The sequence below is a fragment of the Macrosteles quadrilineatus genome, unplaced genomic scaffold, assembly GCF_028750875.1.
Source record: "Macrosteles quadrilineatus isolate MER2022 unplaced genomic scaffold, UCM_ALF_1.0 Scaffold_8__2_contigs__length_117827958, whole genome shotgun sequence".
Taxonomy (NCBI): domain Eukaryota; kingdom Metazoa; phylum Arthropoda; class Insecta; order Hemiptera; family Cicadellidae; genus Macrosteles; species Macrosteles quadrilineatus.
Window position 1 is genome coordinate 25,814,836 of NW_026542601.1, and position 19,392 is coordinate 25,834,227.

Here is a 19,392-nt window from a genome sequence, read left to right on the forward strand (position 1 = left end):
AATTTGATAATTTCAGAGCGGCATGCTGTGGTCTTTTCAATGAGCAACGTATTAGAATCTCATAACAGCTGAATCCTACTATTGTAGGGCATGCACTAGGGACGAAAAGGGGTAAAACTTAAGTGGTGTCTAAGGCAAAGTTCAACATGGTTCAACACAGCCCCCTCACCCTCATGTACTACAACCACGGCCGCCTTTAACTTCAGACCGCTGCCTTCGAAGTGGCAATTAACGTTGCAAGTGGTGTTGGAACAGCTGTTTTGTTTGGAAGCAGCTAATGGTATTATTTGTGTACAGTATTTACGAAAGATTGGTTACTGGACTATGACAATATTGAATCCACTTAAAAACGTACAGATATAGATTTTTAATTCATTATTGTTTTGGTTTTTAATTCTGTATGTTTTATTTTTAATATTTTAATAAATTTATGTTCATAATTTTAAACGTAAATCAATAAAGTGCGAATTAATGAGCTGATGTCACCTGTCTGCCATGTTATCTTATGTTATCTTATGTTGTTATGTCACTAAACAACACCACTTGCGACGTTGCTAATTCTACCAAGCCGCGGCCTGTAGTTAAAGGTGGCCGTGACTACAACTCTCTCGATGGATAAAGACCCTGTATCCTGTACGATAGTAATTTTCGCACAGTGGCGCAGTGCTCGTCGGTTCGGATCTTCCTTGCTCGTCACAAGTATATAATTCCGCTGCATTTATACCAGAGTTGAAAGTGCGTGGTCGAGTGGTCGTCCTATAAACATGTTTCCTCTGTACCTTTCCTTCTCTTTAGTTATTTTATTACCTTCAGTGACCACTTTGCTCAATGCAAGCCAATTTTCGCGTGTTTGGTTATTTATTTCCACGACTCCACTCGACTGTGCTTGGACAACACATCTTAGCCTCTACTCTGAACACCTCTAGACATAACGACGAATTTCCTCCAAGCTTAAAATACGTAGACAACTCTGTGTTGCTGTTTGAGTGAAATAAATTGCATCATTGAGATTATTTAGCAAATACAGGTTCTAAAAACATAAATATTAATGTTAAGTCGCTTTTCCATTGATTACATAATCAATGATGTTGCAGTACTTAATATCAATTTTAAATCACCAGTCGCAACAGTCTAACTGGTATCGATTATCGGGTACGGTACGGGTACCAATTTCGAAACTCGCAGGTCGCAATCTCTCTAGCAGAAGAAACATTTCAGTTTTCATCAACAAATCAAAATTTTTGTTGTTTTGTTTGGATTGTTTGGAATTGGATGGGATAGTTTGTCATTGTCATTGTCTTGTCTTTTCCGTTTTCGGCGTTTTCACTAGTCTTTCGTCTTTGTCTTTGTGCTTGTGGTGAAGGGTGAAGTATATTTGATTTGAATTATCCATTCAAAGCTCGGTTTGTAATACTAAAATGGTTCTAGGAATAGTATATGTTATTGTGCCAGTTGTTGTAGTGTTAGGAATAGTTCGAAAATATAGAGAATATACTTGGGGTAAATGTACTGATTTCAATTCTTTGGAAGGCAAAGTTGTTCTTGTTACCGGGGCCAATTCTGGCATTGGTAAAGAAACTGTGAAAGGATTAGCTATCAGGAAAGCTAGGGTAATAATGGCCTGTAGAAATTTATCTGCAGCAAAAGCTGTAATTGAAGATATTCGTAAAAATGTTGCTACAGGAGAGTTAGTAAGTATCTTTAATAAACCTAACCTTAAGTTAAATGGGAGAGATAGTGCTAAACTAGGTTTTCAAATATAACTTAGGAGGCCATTTACCACCTCTGAGTTGAAACGGTGGCTACTAAAACTTAAAAGACGCGACATAGCAAAGTTAAGTGTTAAATCACCTATCTACGCTGTTCGAGTGATTTGGGCGACCGCCCGTCAGATTGCGAGTGGATGCTCCTCCCAAAAAAAAAAACCAGTTGTGGCGACTGTTGCTAGGGTGCTCTGTGGTAACCTATATTGTATATATATTGCGGTAAACTGTATTGTTGCCCTAAGACCTAGGTTGAAGACACACATCGCCTCCATCTGTGACTCTCGTTTTCAAGTGTAGCCTAGTACCGGGGGATGTTAGGTGTTGGGGTCCCCTTGAGCTTTAGAGTTTTTAGAAGGTTTTTTCTTGATTTTGGTACAAGCCACTAGAAGTCTAGTGGCTTTTAATTGGAAGGTATCCAGGCGATGTAGGAATGAGCTACCTGTAGACCTCTAAGTTACTGTTTGTACCTTTTTAATTTAGTTAGCATGTCTGTTCATCAACTTAAATTGGAGCCTGATAGATTGTACAGGTTGACTAAAAGGTTAATTTGAGGGAGGAGTACCTAAATGATTAGGCCTACTTAATTTTGATTTACTCTGAGATTCCTGATTTTATGACACCTATAGTAACTTTTTTCTCACTGTATCAATGCTAAACTTTATCACGCTACAGTTGCGTTTAATGTAGAAGTTATTATGAACAATGAACAGGGCACTTTTTTTCACTAGTCTCACAATAACGGTTGTTTTTATAAGACATTCGATAAGTAGGCTATTCAGAAATTTTCAGTAAACTTAACTTAAAACCAATAGAAATTTATCGTTAAGTGTGTAAGTTAAAGTGTACAAATACAATGCACCTAATTAATAAATGAATATCTTTTTGCAATCTGTCGGCTAAAAATGTAGGCCCTAAATGTAAATGTAAAAATGCAAACTAGGGCCTAACTTAACGATAATCTGTGATGAAATTCACAGCTGTAGCAACGTTTTGAGAATTAGGAAGCATTTTACAGGCTTCATTACTTACCATACAGTACAAAAAAAAAAAAAAAAAAACACAACAATTCTCTCACTTTGAGGTAGACATTTAAGAACCTGATACCTCATATCAATTGATAAAAATTGTTTGCTAAAGAGTGATTGCTAAGACACCCGGATATAACTTGTTTGTTGCGGATGTAGGTAGTGTATGTAGGTAATTATTTTTTCCAATCTTTAATGTATTATTTTGGTATTCCTTGCATGCTCAACAAAACAAGAGAAAAAATTCAAAGCACCTCTTGAACTAAAATAAATTCTTGTAAAATAAACTTTACTGTGTTTAAAACTTTAATGATCTTGTTGTTTGTTACAGATTCCGATGAAATTGGACTTGTCGTCTTTGAGGTCGGTGAAATCATTTGCTGAAGAAGTATTGAAGGATTTTCCAAACATTCATGTGTTAATAAATAACGCTGGAGTAAGTGTTCCAGTTACAGAAAGCAAAAAGACTGAGGATGGGTTTGAAATTCATTTTGGTGTAAACCATTTAGGCCATTTCTTACTCACTGATATACTTCTTGAAAAACTGAAAAAGTCATCTCCAAGTCGGTAAGTGAGTGAATAATTAATGCTAGGTAGGCCTAATAATAATAAATTTCTTACAGTATATTTTACAGCATCAAAATGAAAGGAACACTGATTACACTTCTAAATCATGAAAAACTAAAGTAGACTTAAATTTCCTCAGTTACTTTAACACTTGCTACAAGTTTTTATAATTACTGCAAGTTGAAATTTTACCCTACAAAATTTTCAAGTGTTGTCAATTTTAAAATACATAACTTATCTTATAAGGACCTATGTTGCATATCAGACCGTTTGGATTGATGTCTTTAAGTAATAATACAGTGTGAAAAATAATGTAAGGACTCTAAAACACTTCTATTTTTCAGAGTGGTTGTCGTGTCTTCAACCTTGCACCAAAGTGGTGTCATAGATTTTGATAATTTAAACGGTGAAAAAGGATTCACCGGCAAGGTGCGAAACCCAGGTTACTGCAACAGCAAGCTTGCCAACGCATATTTCTGCCAGGAACTGGCTCGACGAACAGCTGACACCGGTGTAGAAGTGTTTGCTGTCTGTCCAGGTTTCTGCTACACAGGCCTTTTTCGCTACTCCAAAGTCAAATGGTATCAAAAAGTGCTGTTTCTTCCGATTGCTTTCTTCTTTATGCGCTCAGCTGCTCAGGTAACTTTTAGTTTTTTTTTGTTTTTTTTTAAAGTACAGTGGAACCTTGATAGTGAGAACCGTGATAAAAGTCACCCTTGATTGCAAAAGTCATTTTCAAATACCCTTGCTTTGTTATCATCCCTAATCACATGCAAACCTCTGTAATAATTCAAACTTGATTACAAGTCTTAGTTGATAATCCCCTTGAGAAACCTGTTACTAAGGTCCCGATGTACCATAACAAATTGGAATGTTTGTAAAGTAGGTAGGGACTTTTTAAAAAGCAAAGGTTTGGGAGTAGTAGTAAACGTCTCTACAAGCCCTGTAAAATCCTAATAAACAGGAAATAAAACCATTGAAATCTAAAGACATAACAAATATCAGAAAAGTCTAATGTTTAACACATCTAGGTACCAGTTACTTGGCTCCTAACGGTTCTCTAGGAGATAGTTGAAATCTGTTGTTTTGCAGACATTTGAAAAAATATTATAAAACAATTTAAAAAAAAACAACAAACAAACATGGAATAGTAATGAACTTTTAAAGTTCTGCTGTATGATGAGAAAATAACTTTAGATTTACAAAAATGTTTATAATCATTTATTTTTTTTATTCAATAACATGTCCGTACATCATAATAACGGGACATATTGTCAATGGTTAAATCAAACACTTAAAACTAATAGATAAAACTAATACATATATTTTTACACAAAAACAACTGAACCTTTTCTAAATAAAATATTTTTACATTGCAATCAGTAAAATAATATATCTGACTGATTTGATGGTATCTTTTCCAGATTTGGTATACTCTTGATAAAAGCAAACCAAATGTACCAAACAGTATTTCATACAAGGCTGTTTTGCAGGGATCTCAAACAGTTCTGCATTGTGCTGTTTCTGACAGTGTTCTCGGGACATCAGGACAGTTCTACAGGGATTGCAAGCCGTACAAGTCAACTCATAACTTTGATCCTGAGGTCGGAGTCAAGTTGTGGGAAGTTAGCGAAAATCTCATCAGTAAGACCTTACAAACCAAATAAGTCTGTAATAATTCACGCCGGAGTGTATTTTAATACAATCTTTTACTAGTTCGATAGTTTTATTTTATTACAATAATGTAAAATGCCTGTTTAGAAACTAGTCAACTGAGTTGGTCAACTGTGTTTGATCTGGAGATCCACTGGTGAAAAATATTGGGGAGATTTACAACAACACAGCTTGTATGTTTTTACTTTCTCCCCCTATCCCATAGTATATTGAGAAAGTATTGTTTTTCGTCAACATTTTAGAGTTTTTAGTTTTGAGTGGATATATCCATTTTGGGTCCCTCTGAACCCAAAAAGTGTTTTTTATAGTGATGTCTGTGTGTGTCTGAATGTGTGGATATGTACAGAGCTACAGACTACACCTGTAGTCCGATTTTGATCAAATTTGGTGTGCAGAGGTACTAATCCTAAGTATCTCCAGTTTTTTTTCATTTTTTTGAAATTTTGAATTTCTATAACACAAAAGAGTATTTTAAATAATCGTTTTACAGTTTTACTAGTGGCTTGTAGTAGCAATAGCCTCTATATATAGGTATTATTTTGTACAAATGTTATTATTCTCATAGGTTACCCTACCTTGAGTTATCGTTTAACATTTTTGTATATTATAATATGTATAATAGTTATTACATACCTGCATAATGCATTTTTTGATGTCTGCTCTGTTTAAAATAAAAATTCCAAAGGACTGATCATGTGTTGTGTTTATAATATAAACTTTCTAATCCGGCTAAATGAAACGTAAAGTTGACTATGGGTAAACACTGTTTTCCCCCTTTTTTCAAATAAATACCAACTTTTGTGAAGGTCTGGCCTCGCGCTTTAATAATAAGTAATAGCGAAAGCTAATCGCAATAGGAATTGAATCCTTGTAAACTTAAATGGCATATCTGTAGATATTAGTTTTATTTTTAGTATGAAAAATATATTCCCTTTGCCTACTCCAGTAATTACTTCTAACTTGACATTTTATTCAACATAACTAACACAACCAATCGTACTCCATTAACTAATCCAGACCCTTCAAATTGGTAAAAAGTATATTTTTTCAGCTTTATAATAGACGTATTACAGTACATATTACCATATGATTTAAATAAAGTTAAACCACATGTTTTAAAGTAAACAAAGCAGACATTACCTAGATTCCAATGCTATTTAAATGTGAATTATTTTATACCGTAACGTTTTGGTGCATAAATAAGAAAAATGAATATTTTCCCCCAAAATTTCATGCCGAGACCTTTAAAATGAGACCTCTCCCGGCTTTCTACAACCTCCCGTTCACTCACAATGTCATTGTAAAATTTTGGGCTTACGGAATTAGATATACTAGCTGTTACCCACGCGCTCCACCCCGTTTTACTACATTAGTATTAATAAAACGATAAAACTATCGATTGGTTTAGTTAAGATGAAATAAACAAAACAGAATACAAACAAATAATAGCTGCTGAGGTATTTTTAACATTAGGTAAATGGAAAGTTCCCTTTGGAAAGCAATTACGACCTTATAGGGCAATTTATGAAATAATGGATAATTTTGCGCAAGGTTTCTCGTCATGACTAACATTTTAAGTATATGGTTTATGGGGTCGTGACTTGTAGTTTTCTCAAAAGTTCATGGGTACTTTTGGCTTTATAGACTAGTGGAACCACGTCGAAATCGACGGTTAATCTTGAGGTTTTATGTAAATTCTGCTAACTGCGTTGGATAGAGTGAAGTCATTAAAATCTTAGTTATATGTAGGGAGGATAAGCAATAATAAGTATGACGATTGTGTTCCCTAAAAAACGTGATTGATGAATTCGTTTAACACAATATTTTCTACCTTTCTTTTTATCGGCTTTAGGTAGTTCAAAAGGTTTTTTAGGAGTCTTATAATTGTTTCTTCATGAGTTTGTTTCATACCAAAGCCACTTTCACTATATGGGAGAATGAGTTCATATAATTAATTAGTCTATCATGTTACGGAAAGAGACAATATTTATTACTAACCACTAATTCCATCTGCTTTAGGAAAATCATTCAGATTGTATCCGGATTTATAAGTAAATCTTTTTAAATAATAAGTCTTTTTTTATAAAAATATCTGATTCTCCAGAAAGCAGTAACATTCTTACTTCGATCTCAGCAATTTTAAATCCTTCTCTTGCCACATCGACCTATGTATTTAATCATCCTGTTCTTACTTGATAATTCATTGACTTATGGGGTAGTTTTGCCTTGGCCATATAGATCACATAAAGCTGTGCATGTATTTCGTGGATTGGAATGAACCATAATTGTAGGAAATTTTATCACAAATCTTGAACATTTGCGGAACCAAATCCATAACCTAGTCCAGCATTGGTAACAAATTATGCAAATGCGATGAGATGTGATGACACTGTTGTGTTTCCGAATGTTTTGTATGTAGTGAGGTTTAGATGGGTTATTCAACCTAGCCACATGTGTACATCAAAGTAAAAACTGTGTACACATTTTTTTAAATACCTGAATTGACATTAGTTCACCTACTTTACCAAAACCATAGACTCCGTAGTTAGTCTATTCCAAAACTTGAACACAGCTCTCATCCTCAACGTGTACTCATCTATGACACAATTTTCAACCCGATTATCAAAAACTGTTATACCAATAAATGAATCTCAGGTGTTCTTTCTTGAATTTAAAAATAAATGGTGATTGAAAGTAGGAAAAAAAGGCACTTATTTCATAATTTAAAATTTTCTAAGAGCAATAAAGCATAGATTTTTGAACAAAACATTTCAAACGTATCATAAATTCATCATTTTGTTGAAACTATAAAAAACTTGCCATGCAGTGGAGAATCCATTTAAAATCATAAATAATAATGTAAACATTTAATTTTGACAGTTTCAGTAGACCTTTGAATACAATTTTAATATTAACAGCTGGTTCATTAAAAGTAGTGTAAAATTATCCATATGGTCGAAATGTAAACAAAATTGCAGAGTGAACTTTAAAGGCCTCTGGGGCAGAGCCCCAAGGAAATTTACATTGTTTCCCTTTTGAGGGCTCACCTACAGACCAATACCTTTTTTTTAGACACCCCTACCAAGTTTCTACGCCCAGCCGTTCCCTCAAATTAGCTGTGACAAAAACCTCGTTTTCCTCCATAAGAATAACATGGGATGGGAATTTAAAGGCCACTGGGGCCTCTGCCCCGAGGGAATTCTCCATGTTTCTCTTTTGAAGGCTCATCTACAGACCAGGACCTTTCTTTAGACACCTCTACCAAGTTTCTACGCCCAGCCGTTCTCTCAAAATAGCTATGACAAAGAAAAACAGTTTCAAATTAATATATAGATAGCTTTATAATAGACGTATTACAGTACATATTACCATATGATTTAAATAAAGTTAAACCACATGTTTTAAAGTAAACAAAGCAGACATTACCTAGACTCCAATGCTATTTAAATGTGAATTATTTTATTCCGTAACGTTTTGGTGCATAAATAAGAAAAATGAATATTTTTCCCCAAAATTTCATGCCAAGACCTTTAAAATGAGACCCCTCCCAGCTTTCTACGACCTCCCGTTCACTCACAATTTCATTGTAAAATTTTGGGCTTAGAACGGAATTAGATATACGAGAGCACGCCCCGTGGTCGAAACTCGACCAAAAATATGTAATGTACAGATTTCTCTATTTTCACCCCACACTGTAAATAAAACATGTGATTGGAGTTTCTTCCATTTGTTTTGATTTTGTTTTGTTTTATATTTCGTTGTTATTTCGTCACCAGCATGGCAACCCATATGATCCATGTTAATTTTTTCAAATTTTTAAACTCATTTTTTGTGCTTATCTTTGAGCCTATTTTAATTTATAAAGGGATTCTGCACACCTACAGGAAAATAGCTTTCTAACGGTATGCGTAGATTTTCCCTACGATGCACACGAGCTGAGAAAAAAGGTTTTAAAGAAACATGCTTGCCTATTAATATATAGATAGATAGATTGTTTTTAATAGTTAAGACATCTATGAATGAATGTACATTAAAGAAATAAAATGACCTTTTAAAACATAGTTTGGTTCCTTTGAAATTTACATATAAGATGCTTAAAAATAAAGCAATAGTTAAAAATAAGGACTAAATTAAAATGTGATGGAACACCAAACTATTTTGGTTGTGTTGTTGTAATGTTAGGTTTATGAAGCCAACAAATTAAATACAATCTAGGAATAATTTGTTTTCCAACTAATGTTAGATATAATACCAAAATTTTGTTGTTTGAGTGTGTGTTCAATAAAAATGTAGTTGCAATTAATTTTACATTTATTGAATAATGTGCGTGGAATAAAAGTAACGTAGCTAGCTACATTTTAAAAGTGGCTTCCCCAACACTGTTCAAGTTTACAAATTGTGTTAAAGTTTTGAAGGAGTGTTGATGCATGTGCTAAGCCGCTACAATTTTATTATGAATCTCAGAGAAAGTCACAAACATTATTCACATTGCTACTAGTCCAAGAGCTGATACTGATAAAAATTGTACTAATTGTACAATTTTACAAATTTTGTAGTACATACTAATTGTAATATTGTATTACTATAGATTATTTTCTTCAAACAAATTCTCACTTCTGTATGTATATGTTACTATACTTCTGTAGATGTTTTACTACCTAACGATCTAGACAACAGAAAAGAAGTTTCATTGGTTTATTTTGTTAACAAGCAACTAGCAACATACAAGATTAATGGGTTCTCAAACAATTCGGAGAAACCCCATAAAACGTTAGTTCTTGAAATGAAAACTTATTTACTCAACAAAACTTTATGGATTAGTATTTTGTAAAATATTTTTTTCATGTGAATAAAATTGTTAAATGTATTAATACCGGGTTTGTTTAGAAGTATCTGATTGTTTCATTTCTCCCACTTCTAAAATCATCATCAGTCTTTTACCTGTGCTTCCCAATAGAGTGAAAGTAGGGGTAGCCGAGCACTGCTCGCCTTCAAATCTGAAGATCACTGGTTTTTGTCAATGGACTATGAATTAACAAAAAGGGGTTATTGGTGGGGGGAGGGGTTAATTTATGGAGTTGATGCTATCGAACAAAAAGTTTGTTAGTAACAAGACCAGGGTTTGGACCGTTTATCCCTTTCAAAAAAACTTTAAAAATGCCACTGGCATAAAAATATTTTTTCCTACAGTTACCTAACAATGTACATGTTCTCTCACTGATTTGAGAAAGCAAAGTGGCCAATTCGCTCATCAGTGAGACAGTGTTAACATTGTCTCACTCTAATTACTTTGTCTCACTCCAGATTTGCAACGTGAAGGCACGAAATAGTGAGCGCGTAACATGCAGGCAACGTCGTATGCGCGCGAAATACTTTGGCAGCACTGGCTGTAAATCAGCTGGTCAGCTGTTGTACTGTTGCATTTGTCACTTCACATTAAGTGTTGTTAAAAGTTCACTTCTGTGTAAAAATAGGTTATGTTTCTTCACCAATTTATTTGTTTTATGGTAACTGTAGGAAAAGTATAATGTGCAACTCGAGTTCAAAGTACAATTGCCTCACTCGAGAAACCATTCCTCGAGTGAGTCAATTGCTCACTTTTCTCACTAGTTGCACAAATAACTATTACATGAAATAAAAAAATAAAATTTGTAAGAGAATAATGTGGTTCTTTAAATCCTTTTCATACCACAATGGTAACACCCATTATGAGCGAATATTTAATACTACATGTATATAGTTTGTTTGTTCCTGATAATGAGGCCTTTTTGTTTTAAGTCTTGTCCCACTTATTATAAACATCAAAAAACATTTAAACCTTAACCCCATATATCACACATCAAAACACATATTATGTATGAGTAATGGGTGTGTAGGTTTGCTAACTGCCTTTAGATTTTTCCTACAAGCCATAAAACTTGATAAAAACTCTCTTTTCTAAGGCATAAAATGTATTGTAGCACAATAAAGAGTGTGACATTTTTTTACTTTCTCCCCCTGTACATAGTATATGGACTGACACAGAATGTTATCAGTTTAGCTAATTTCTCATATAGGGAATAAGCTATTACCGTATGTCTCGTGGTAAGACGTAGACCCGGTAATATTGCGTTACTAAAGAGTTTACCGGACGAGTGTAGCCGTTCCAGTGCGAGAAGAAGTCGAGTACGGGATTACCATACAAGTCCTGTAAACACATTTTGGACGAGTTACGTACGATAGTTTAAGACATGCTACTAAATCTGTACAAATCCTTATATAATTATTACCACCAACTAAAGGATTAAAAATCACTAGTCATACAACCTCTAAGAGGGATTATGTTTTTGTTTATAACCACTCATTGCCACCAAAATACAGTATAATCAGCTGAGCTGATTGATGTTCGGTCAAACTCATTACAGTACAGTAGTACTAGTACAGGTAAAACTCACCTAAGAAAACATAAAAATTAGTCCATTCATGAAACTTGCAGGAAACGTAGTAATTACCATTAGGTTTTGGAATCTGAAGAGTCCCTAGTGATTGTGGGGGTGGAAGTACCATTTTATGGGGGTTAAAGTTTATGGGGGTAGTGATTTTGAGAAAATTTTTATTTATAGGATCCAAGCAAGTGAGGTGTCGTTTTCTATGTTTCTTAAGATGCAGAATCGAAAAAGAGCATAATAAAAGCAATACAACCAACAGTTTATTAGAAAAAGACTATTTTTTTAATGAAAAACTAAAAATGACCAATTAATTAAGGTAAAATAATCCAGTTAATATAAATTATTACAGAACTGACCATGAGTCTGTGTCATATGTTAAAGTTGTGAGGAAAATTAACCAAGAAACTGGTAGTTTCGCCTCTTTAACCACCACCACGTGTCATATTGTTCATCAGCTACTGATGCATCATCACCTTCCATGGAATCGTCAGGGTCTCTAACTCGTTCTTCTCCATCATCGTCTTGACTTGACACTGACAGCTAAGTGAGTATGGGTAGCAGAAAAATATTTCAGTTCTGGCGGTGATCCTGCGACTTAGGGTGAAGATAATATATGAGACCAAGAATGTAAAACCGCTCGGACCCGAATTTTTTAAGGACCTTGGTCTCCCGTAATGACGTCATCAATATGGCGCTCGTAAGAGGACGCTGGGTCGCTATGAATTGGTTATACTGTAATACCAAAACGCCTTACCCGATTTTAATGAAATTTGGCATACAAGTGCTTGAATACGATATATAATCCCAGTTTGTCAATGGTCGAGTTTGATTAGGTTATTTCAAAATGGCGGCCGTTAATCACTAAAATAATTAAAAATTGTTCAATGTTTTGTTTTTTCAACTCTCTCCAGAAATCTGCAGCAATCTGTCATTCTCCTTGCAATCACAGGTCGTGATGCCGGCCCTGCATTTCCTGGAATATGCAAAATACCCCCACTGCAGCAAACCTGCAGATTAAGTGAGTTTCCATTTGCCTGATTTGATTTTAAATTAAATCTATTTCAATAACCTAAATTTTAATTAGTGTTAACTAGGTTTGCTGCTACGGAGAGGATAATAAAGTGTGTTTTTTACTAAAATATGAATAGCCTAGGTCAAAATAAATAAATTTGTCAAGTTTTATCAAAATATATCCTTAAACGAGCAAACTAAAACAGTTTACTTATTCTCCATAAGAATAAAATGAGAATGATAAATTTACAATTTTTGAATTTTCTCGGTAGGTAACCAATATTCGTACAAAAACACTTCAATACACAAAATTATTGGTTTTTAAGGTATTCAAAATCATCATGGTATCCAAAATGGTTTAGAGAGGAATTGGAAAATTTTATGTGTAGAGGGTTAAACATGACAAAACCCAATTTTGACCCCATAAATCCCCCCAAAAACCCCATTCCCATGGTCTGATCATGCTGGATTGCGAACTCGTTAGAATCAATCCACAGATTTGATGTACTTTTCTATTTGACATAACATCAAACTTTAACAGCGTTAATGACTGTAGACGTGTACTTTTTAAAGAACGTTAGCACGATAACTCAAGCAAAAATGACCCAATGTTGACGAATTTTAAACCTACGTTTACTCGAACGAGTTTGCGAACAGGGCCGATTTACCGAATAGGCACGGTAGGCACGTGCCTAGGGCGCGAGGCAATTGTCATTTTTGGGGGGCGCCAAAAAATTGGAAAATAACAAAAATTGTGGCTGTATTTGCACGCGATCGCGGTAAACTGATAATCCCTCGCGGCCGTGTAGACATCTTAACAGTCTCCCGCAATTGTGGCAAGATGTTAATTTTTTCTGTGGTTGTGTATACGTCATCATCGTCCGTCTCCCGCGATCACGGCAAAATTCTGACTATTTTCGGCGGACGTGTGGACAGCATAATTGTCGTCTTCCTTGATCGCGGCAATATATGAACACATCCCGCGGTCGTGAGGAGATTATCACCGTCTACCGCGAATGAAGCAAAATTCTAATCTTTTCCCGGGGTTGTGTGGACATTATCATCTTCTTGCGTGATCACGATAAAATTCTGATAATCCCTCACAGCTATGAAGACATCATCGCCTCCCGCGGTCGTGAGGCATTGTGATCCCCTCCCGCCATTGTGGCAAATGGTACTCATCTCCCGCGGTCGTTTGGAGGTCTTCGTCGTCTTTTGCGAATGAGGCCAAATTCTGATCTTTCCTGTGGTGGAGTGGACATTAACATCGTCTTACGTGATCGCGGTAAAATTCTGATCATCCCTCGCAGCCGTGTAGAGTAGCCATCGTTATTGTAACTCCCACGATCCTGTAGACATCGTAATCGTCTCCCGCTGTCGTGAAGACATCGTAATCGTCTCCCGCGATTACGGCAAAGTGTTAATAATATCCTGCAGTCATGTGGAGATCATTATCGTCTTCCCCGATTGTGGCAAATTTCTGACTGTTTCCCGTGGTTGTGTGGACATTATCTTCGTCTTCTGTGATCGCGGCAATATTCTGATCATCCATCGCAGCTCTGTATATCTTATTATCGTTTTGCGCGATTGCGGTAAAATCATGATCATATCCCGCGGTCGTTTAGACATTATCATCGTGTCATGCGATTGCGGCAATATTCTGACCATCCTTCACGGCTCTGTAGATCTCATTATCATATTGCGCGATCGCGGAAAATCATGATCATATCCCGCGGTCGTTTAGACATTACCATCGCCTCATGCGATCGCGGCAATATTTTGACCATCCTTCACGGCTCTGTAGATCTCATTATCGTATTGCGCGATCGCGGTAAAATCATGATCATATCCCGCGGTCGTGTAGACATTATCATAGTCTCTCATGCGATCGCGGCAAAGTTCTGATCATCCCTCGCGGCCTTGTGGAGACATATTATCGTTTCCCGTGGTCACGGAAACGTCGCTGTTGTCATGCGCCATTGTGGTAAATTGACAATTCCAGGTAGAAATACAAAACTCACGCATAATTCCGGGTTAAAAAAAATGCACGCTTAATTCCCAGATTTCCCGGTAGGTAGTCACCCTGTTATATATATTGCAAAGGGGCGCTAGTATTTTAGTTGTGCCTAGGGCGCTGACATAGTCAAAAACGGGCCTGTTTGCGAACCAGCATGATCGAACCATGAGAGCAGGGTTTTCTGGGGGATTTTTGGGGGAAAAATTGGGTTTTCTCATGTTTGCCCCTCTAAACGTAAAATTTTCGAATTTCTCTCTAAGCCATTTTGAATACCATGATTGGTTATTTTACTAGTTTATTGTTATATTTTGATAAAACTTGGACAATTTATTTATTTTAACCTATTCATATTTTAATTAAAAAAAACACACTTCATTACCCTCCCCGTAGCAGCAAACCTAGTTAACACTAATTAAACTTTAGGTTATTGAAATAGATTTAATTGAAAATCAAATGAGGCAAATGGTAACTAACATAATCTGCTGGTTTGCTGCGGTGGGGGTATTTTGCATATTCCATGAAATGCAGAAACGGCATCACAACCTGTGATTGCAAGGAAAATGAAAGATTGCTGCAGATTTCTGGAGATAGTTGATAAAACAAAACACTTAAAAATTTTTTAATTATTTTAGTGATTAACGGCCGCCATTTTGAAATGGCCTAATCAAACTTGACCATTGAAAAACTGGGATTAGGTATCGTATTCAAGCCCTTGTATGCCAAATTTCATTAAAATCTGTTCAGGCATTTTGGTATATAACCAATTCATAGCGACCCAGCATCCTCTTACGAGCGCCATATTGATGACGTCATTACGGGCGACCAAGGTCCTTAAAAATTGGGGTCTGGGCGGTTTTACATTCTTGGTCTTATATATTATCTTCACCCTAAGCTGCAGGATCACCGCCAGAACTGAAATATTTTTCTGCTACCCATACCCACTTAGCCGGCAGTGTTAAGTCAAGACGATGATGGAGAATAACGAGTTAGAGACCCTGACCATCCCATGGATGGTGATCATGCATCAGTAGCTGATGAACAATATGACACGTGGTGGTTAAAGAGGCGAAACTACCAGTTTCTTGGTTAATTTTCCTCACAACTTTAACATGTGACACAGACTCATGGTCAGTTTTGTAATACAGTAATTGATATTAACTGGATTATTTTACCTTAATTAATTTTTTTATATTTAGTTTTTCATTAATAAATTAGTCTTTTTCTAATAAACTGTCGGTTGTATTATTTTTATTATGTTCTTTTTCGATTCTGCATCTTAAGAAACATAGAAAACGACACCTCACTTGCTTGGATCCTATAAATAAACATTTTCTCAAAATCACTACCCCCATAAAATGGTACTTCCACCCCCACAATCACTAGGGACTCTTCAGATTCCAAAACCTAATGGTAATTACTACGTTTCCTGCAAGTTTCATGAATGGACCAATTTTTATGTTTTCTACTGTTTTTTTAGTATAATTTTACCTGTACTATACGTAATGAAACCCCATTTCATTAAGCTGGTGGAAAACAGCTGTTTTCTGGACTAAATCCTTGTGTGGGAATAACTTCCCGATTAGCTAGAGACTTGAAACATAGCTCACAAATGGATGACAATGCAATATTATTTCATTTAATTTTCATATTTCCCTTGGGCTATGCCCCATGGGCTTCCAAATTTTCCATGTTTACATTTTGAAAGAATGTAGGCCTAAATACCGTATATCAATTAATTTAAGTCAGCTGTAAAAACTTTTTTTTTGTAACATTTTATTTAATTTACAATCTGTTCAACAAAAAATAGAACAATAAGCAAATTTGATAAAATTTAAACACAGTGTCAGTAGTTAGTCTTTATCCAACAATAGAGCTAACACACAAACTTTGCATATTTGGTACAAAGTTTGAAGTCTAAAAACGACTACTTAAGTCCAAAACATGGCATCTTTTCAATCTGTATGTATAGTTGCTGTTGTCCAATAAATTTAAAGCAAGGTAGTTAGGATGGTACTCTAATTTCTTTAAGTATTTGGCACTTAATTTTGAAATTTCTTCTTTGACTGTTGGGGTTCGAAAACTTGATATTTAAATTTGACAGTTCCAAGAGCAGAGGTTAAGCGCCTTGAAGATGTAGGCCTACAGGTTCTGCTCCCGAGATATTCTAAAAATATAAAACAGGTATTTCAAATTTAAGATAAAACATCTGATTACATCTATTAAGGTTTTGGTATGTTAAGTTTAACAGGCCATATAAAATAGATTTAACAAATTTACACATTAAAGACTAAATACCCCCGCCGCAGCAAACCTGCAGACTAAGCGAATTTCAACTCGTCTGATTACATTTTTACTAAAATATTTCCATAAATAAGACATATTATTCCCTATTTAAATAACATTAGATTTAACGAGTGCTTAGGTTTGCTGCTACGGGGAAGGAAAAAAGTGTTTTTTGACAATACGTCAATAGTATAGGATGAAATAAATAAATTTGCCAAATTTTATCAATATATACCCATAAACAAGTAAACTACAACAATTTTCATTTTCTCCATAAGAATAACATGGGAATTTTTAATTACACTATTTTTGAATTTTCTCCGTGACCGTTAGGCATACAACAGCGCTTCAATATACTAAATTATTTCTTTTTTTAAGCTCTAGAAAACGGTTTAGAAAGAAATCGCAAAATCTTTTGTTTTTAGGTTGAAAAATGGGAAAAACCCATTTTTACCCCATAAAACCCCCCATAAACCCCCGTTCCCATGGTCCGATTATGCTGGATCGCGAACTCGTTCGAATAAACGTAGGTTTACACGTTTGTACCAAATTTCATCAAAATCGGATCATTTTTGCTCGAGTTATCGCGCTAACGGACACATATATATATATATAAATATATATATATAAATATATATATATATATGAATTTGAACGGATGGTGTTTTTGGCCTCTAGGGACCTCAAAATGAAAAATTAGATCGGTCTCGGGTCCAGGTCTTACCATGAGTACTACGGTAATAGCTTATTCCCTATATGGGAAATTCGCTAAAAGTAGAAAAAATGTATAAATAAAAATACTTTTAAAAAATTCTACGTTTTTAAACCACTTAAAAAGTAGGAAATGGTTTATACATATGTTGAGAGAATAAATACTTGTAAGATTTAAAACGAAAAACGTGGGGCGCATGCAATAGATCATAATGGTTCAACAAAGTATTTTAATTTATAAATTATTATTTATCTTAACTAAGGTGACGAAACAGCTAGCGCTTCTGTGGCCATGAGAGACAACTGTCCTAGTAGTTTGTGTGTTTGCCGCTGACAAGTGTAGCGCTAACAGTGTGCTTTATCACCTCTAGTTATCTACTGCAGTTCATAATTATTATTAATTTTAAGTGTATTAAAGGTAGGGAGAAAACTGGCTTTAGCTAGAAAGATAAAAATAAGCTATTTAATTAAAATTACGAAAACAATTTTTTCAAAATAAACCGTGATATTTAACAAAGAAACTTTTATATCAGTTGGTTCTCGCACAGAATTGTGGTGAGTAAATACATGACTACCCTACTTGATGCAGCTCTCGATAGTTTGCTTCCGCTGTAATTAATTTAAAAAAATATTTGAAAAGCCGAGAGTCGTGTCTGTAACTGTACTGCAGCCAGACACCGATGATTGGCTTATAACCTATACTATAGCATTACTAGCAACAGAGCCCGTCGTGGATAAATACAACGGTCTCTAGTAAAATAATGAATATGAAACACATACACCTCTTTACTCACTAATTGATGGTACAGATTAAGCACATAACATTAGAATCTCATAATTAACACAAGGCTTTCTCTTGAGATGTTGATAGTTTTAATCAGTTCAGTTAACGATAGTGTATCGCTCAATCAGAAAACATAAATTTGATTATCTTGGATATGGAATTTAGTTTTAGATATATGTACTCTTACGTTATTTCTATTTGTTTTAACCTAAGAACCTTCAGTGAAATACCAGCTTCCATTTGAATTATTGATTATTAAGATCTGACTAACTAAAGCACACTGCAAAATCACGAACAACCCAAATTGTAAAAAAAATGGAGTTATTTATCATCGATTTATAGCCAAACAATCCTGTTTGCAACCTCAACAGTAACTGTCGACTTTGACGGGTTTCACCTAGTAAATCTTTAAAAAAATCAAAACGTCATAATTATTTGAAAAAATCCACACGAATTTGGCTTTCATGTGACCTATTAATTAATAAAATCAGTTCAGTAGAACTGTAGATTTAATCGTACAAAGTCTAACAACAACATCTTTAATTCAGTGTTTTCTCACCAATATAAATTGGGAGGTGGCTTAACGTTTTTGCAAATAACTTTGAAATGGTGAGGAAATCGACGAAAGTGGAAGGTGATATTCTGACAGAGAATAAAACTTCCTACAAATTACTATTTATGTATTTCTTGAAAATACTCAATAAATGCAGTCTAAAGCTGGCTACAAAATATATAAACTTGGTAATATAAGCTTGGGGAAAAAAGGCGATTTAAATGTATTATTGTTTATTTTAATTTTTTCACCTCAAATATGTAATAAAATCTAACTTTTATAATTATTTGCAAATCTACACGTCTTAAGGCTTTCCAACGACCCATTAAGTAACAAAATCAGTCCAGTAGAAGTCTAGATTTAGTTGTACAAAGTTTAACAAAAATATCCCTAACTCAGTATTTTCTCATTACTATTAATTCGGAGGTTGCTTAGTTTTTTTGCAAATAACTTTTAAATGGTGAGGAAACCAACCAACGTGGAAGGGGATATTTTGAAAGAGAATAAAATTTCGTACAAATTGTTAACATGCTCTTCTTGGAAACAATAAAAAAAGGCAGCCAAAAGTCGCAC

The 19,392-nt window shown here is 34.8% G+C and overlaps 1 protein-coding gene across 1 annotated transcript; it reads left to right on the top strand.

Moving 5' to 3' along the window:
• The first annotated feature begins 1,280 nt into the window (after positions 1–1,280).
• Positions 1,281–5,077, top strand: LOC129001096 (retinol dehydrogenase 11-like). Its single transcript, XM_054428267.1, has 4 exons — positions 1,281–1,691; positions 3,123–3,358; positions 3,703–3,997; positions 4,852–5,077. The coding sequence occupies exons 1-4, from the start codon at positions 1,419–1,421 to the stop codon at positions 5,023–5,025; spliced, it is 978 nt and encodes a 325-aa protein (XP_054284242.1). The 5' UTR covers positions 1,281–1,418; the 3' UTR covers positions 5,026–5,077.
• The last annotated feature ends 14,315 nt before the right edge of the window (positions 5,078–19,392 follow it).

What these genes read in the sequence shown, in the direction of transcription:
- LOC129001096 (XM_054428267.1), top strand. Translation starts at nt 1,419, where the DNA reads ATGGTTCTAGGAATAGTATATGTTATTGTGCCAGTTGTTGTAGTGTTA. An exon ending in AAAAAGTCATCTCCAAGTCG is followed by an intron (nt 3,359 to 3,702) that starts GTAAGTGAGTGA and finishes TCTATTTTTCAG; the next exon opens with AGTGGTTGTCGTGTCTTCAA. An exon ending in TTATGCGCTCAGCTGCTCAG is followed by an intron (nt 3,998 to 4,851) that starts GTAACTTTTAGT and finishes GCTGTTTTGCAG; the next exon opens with GGATCTCAAACAGTTCTGCA.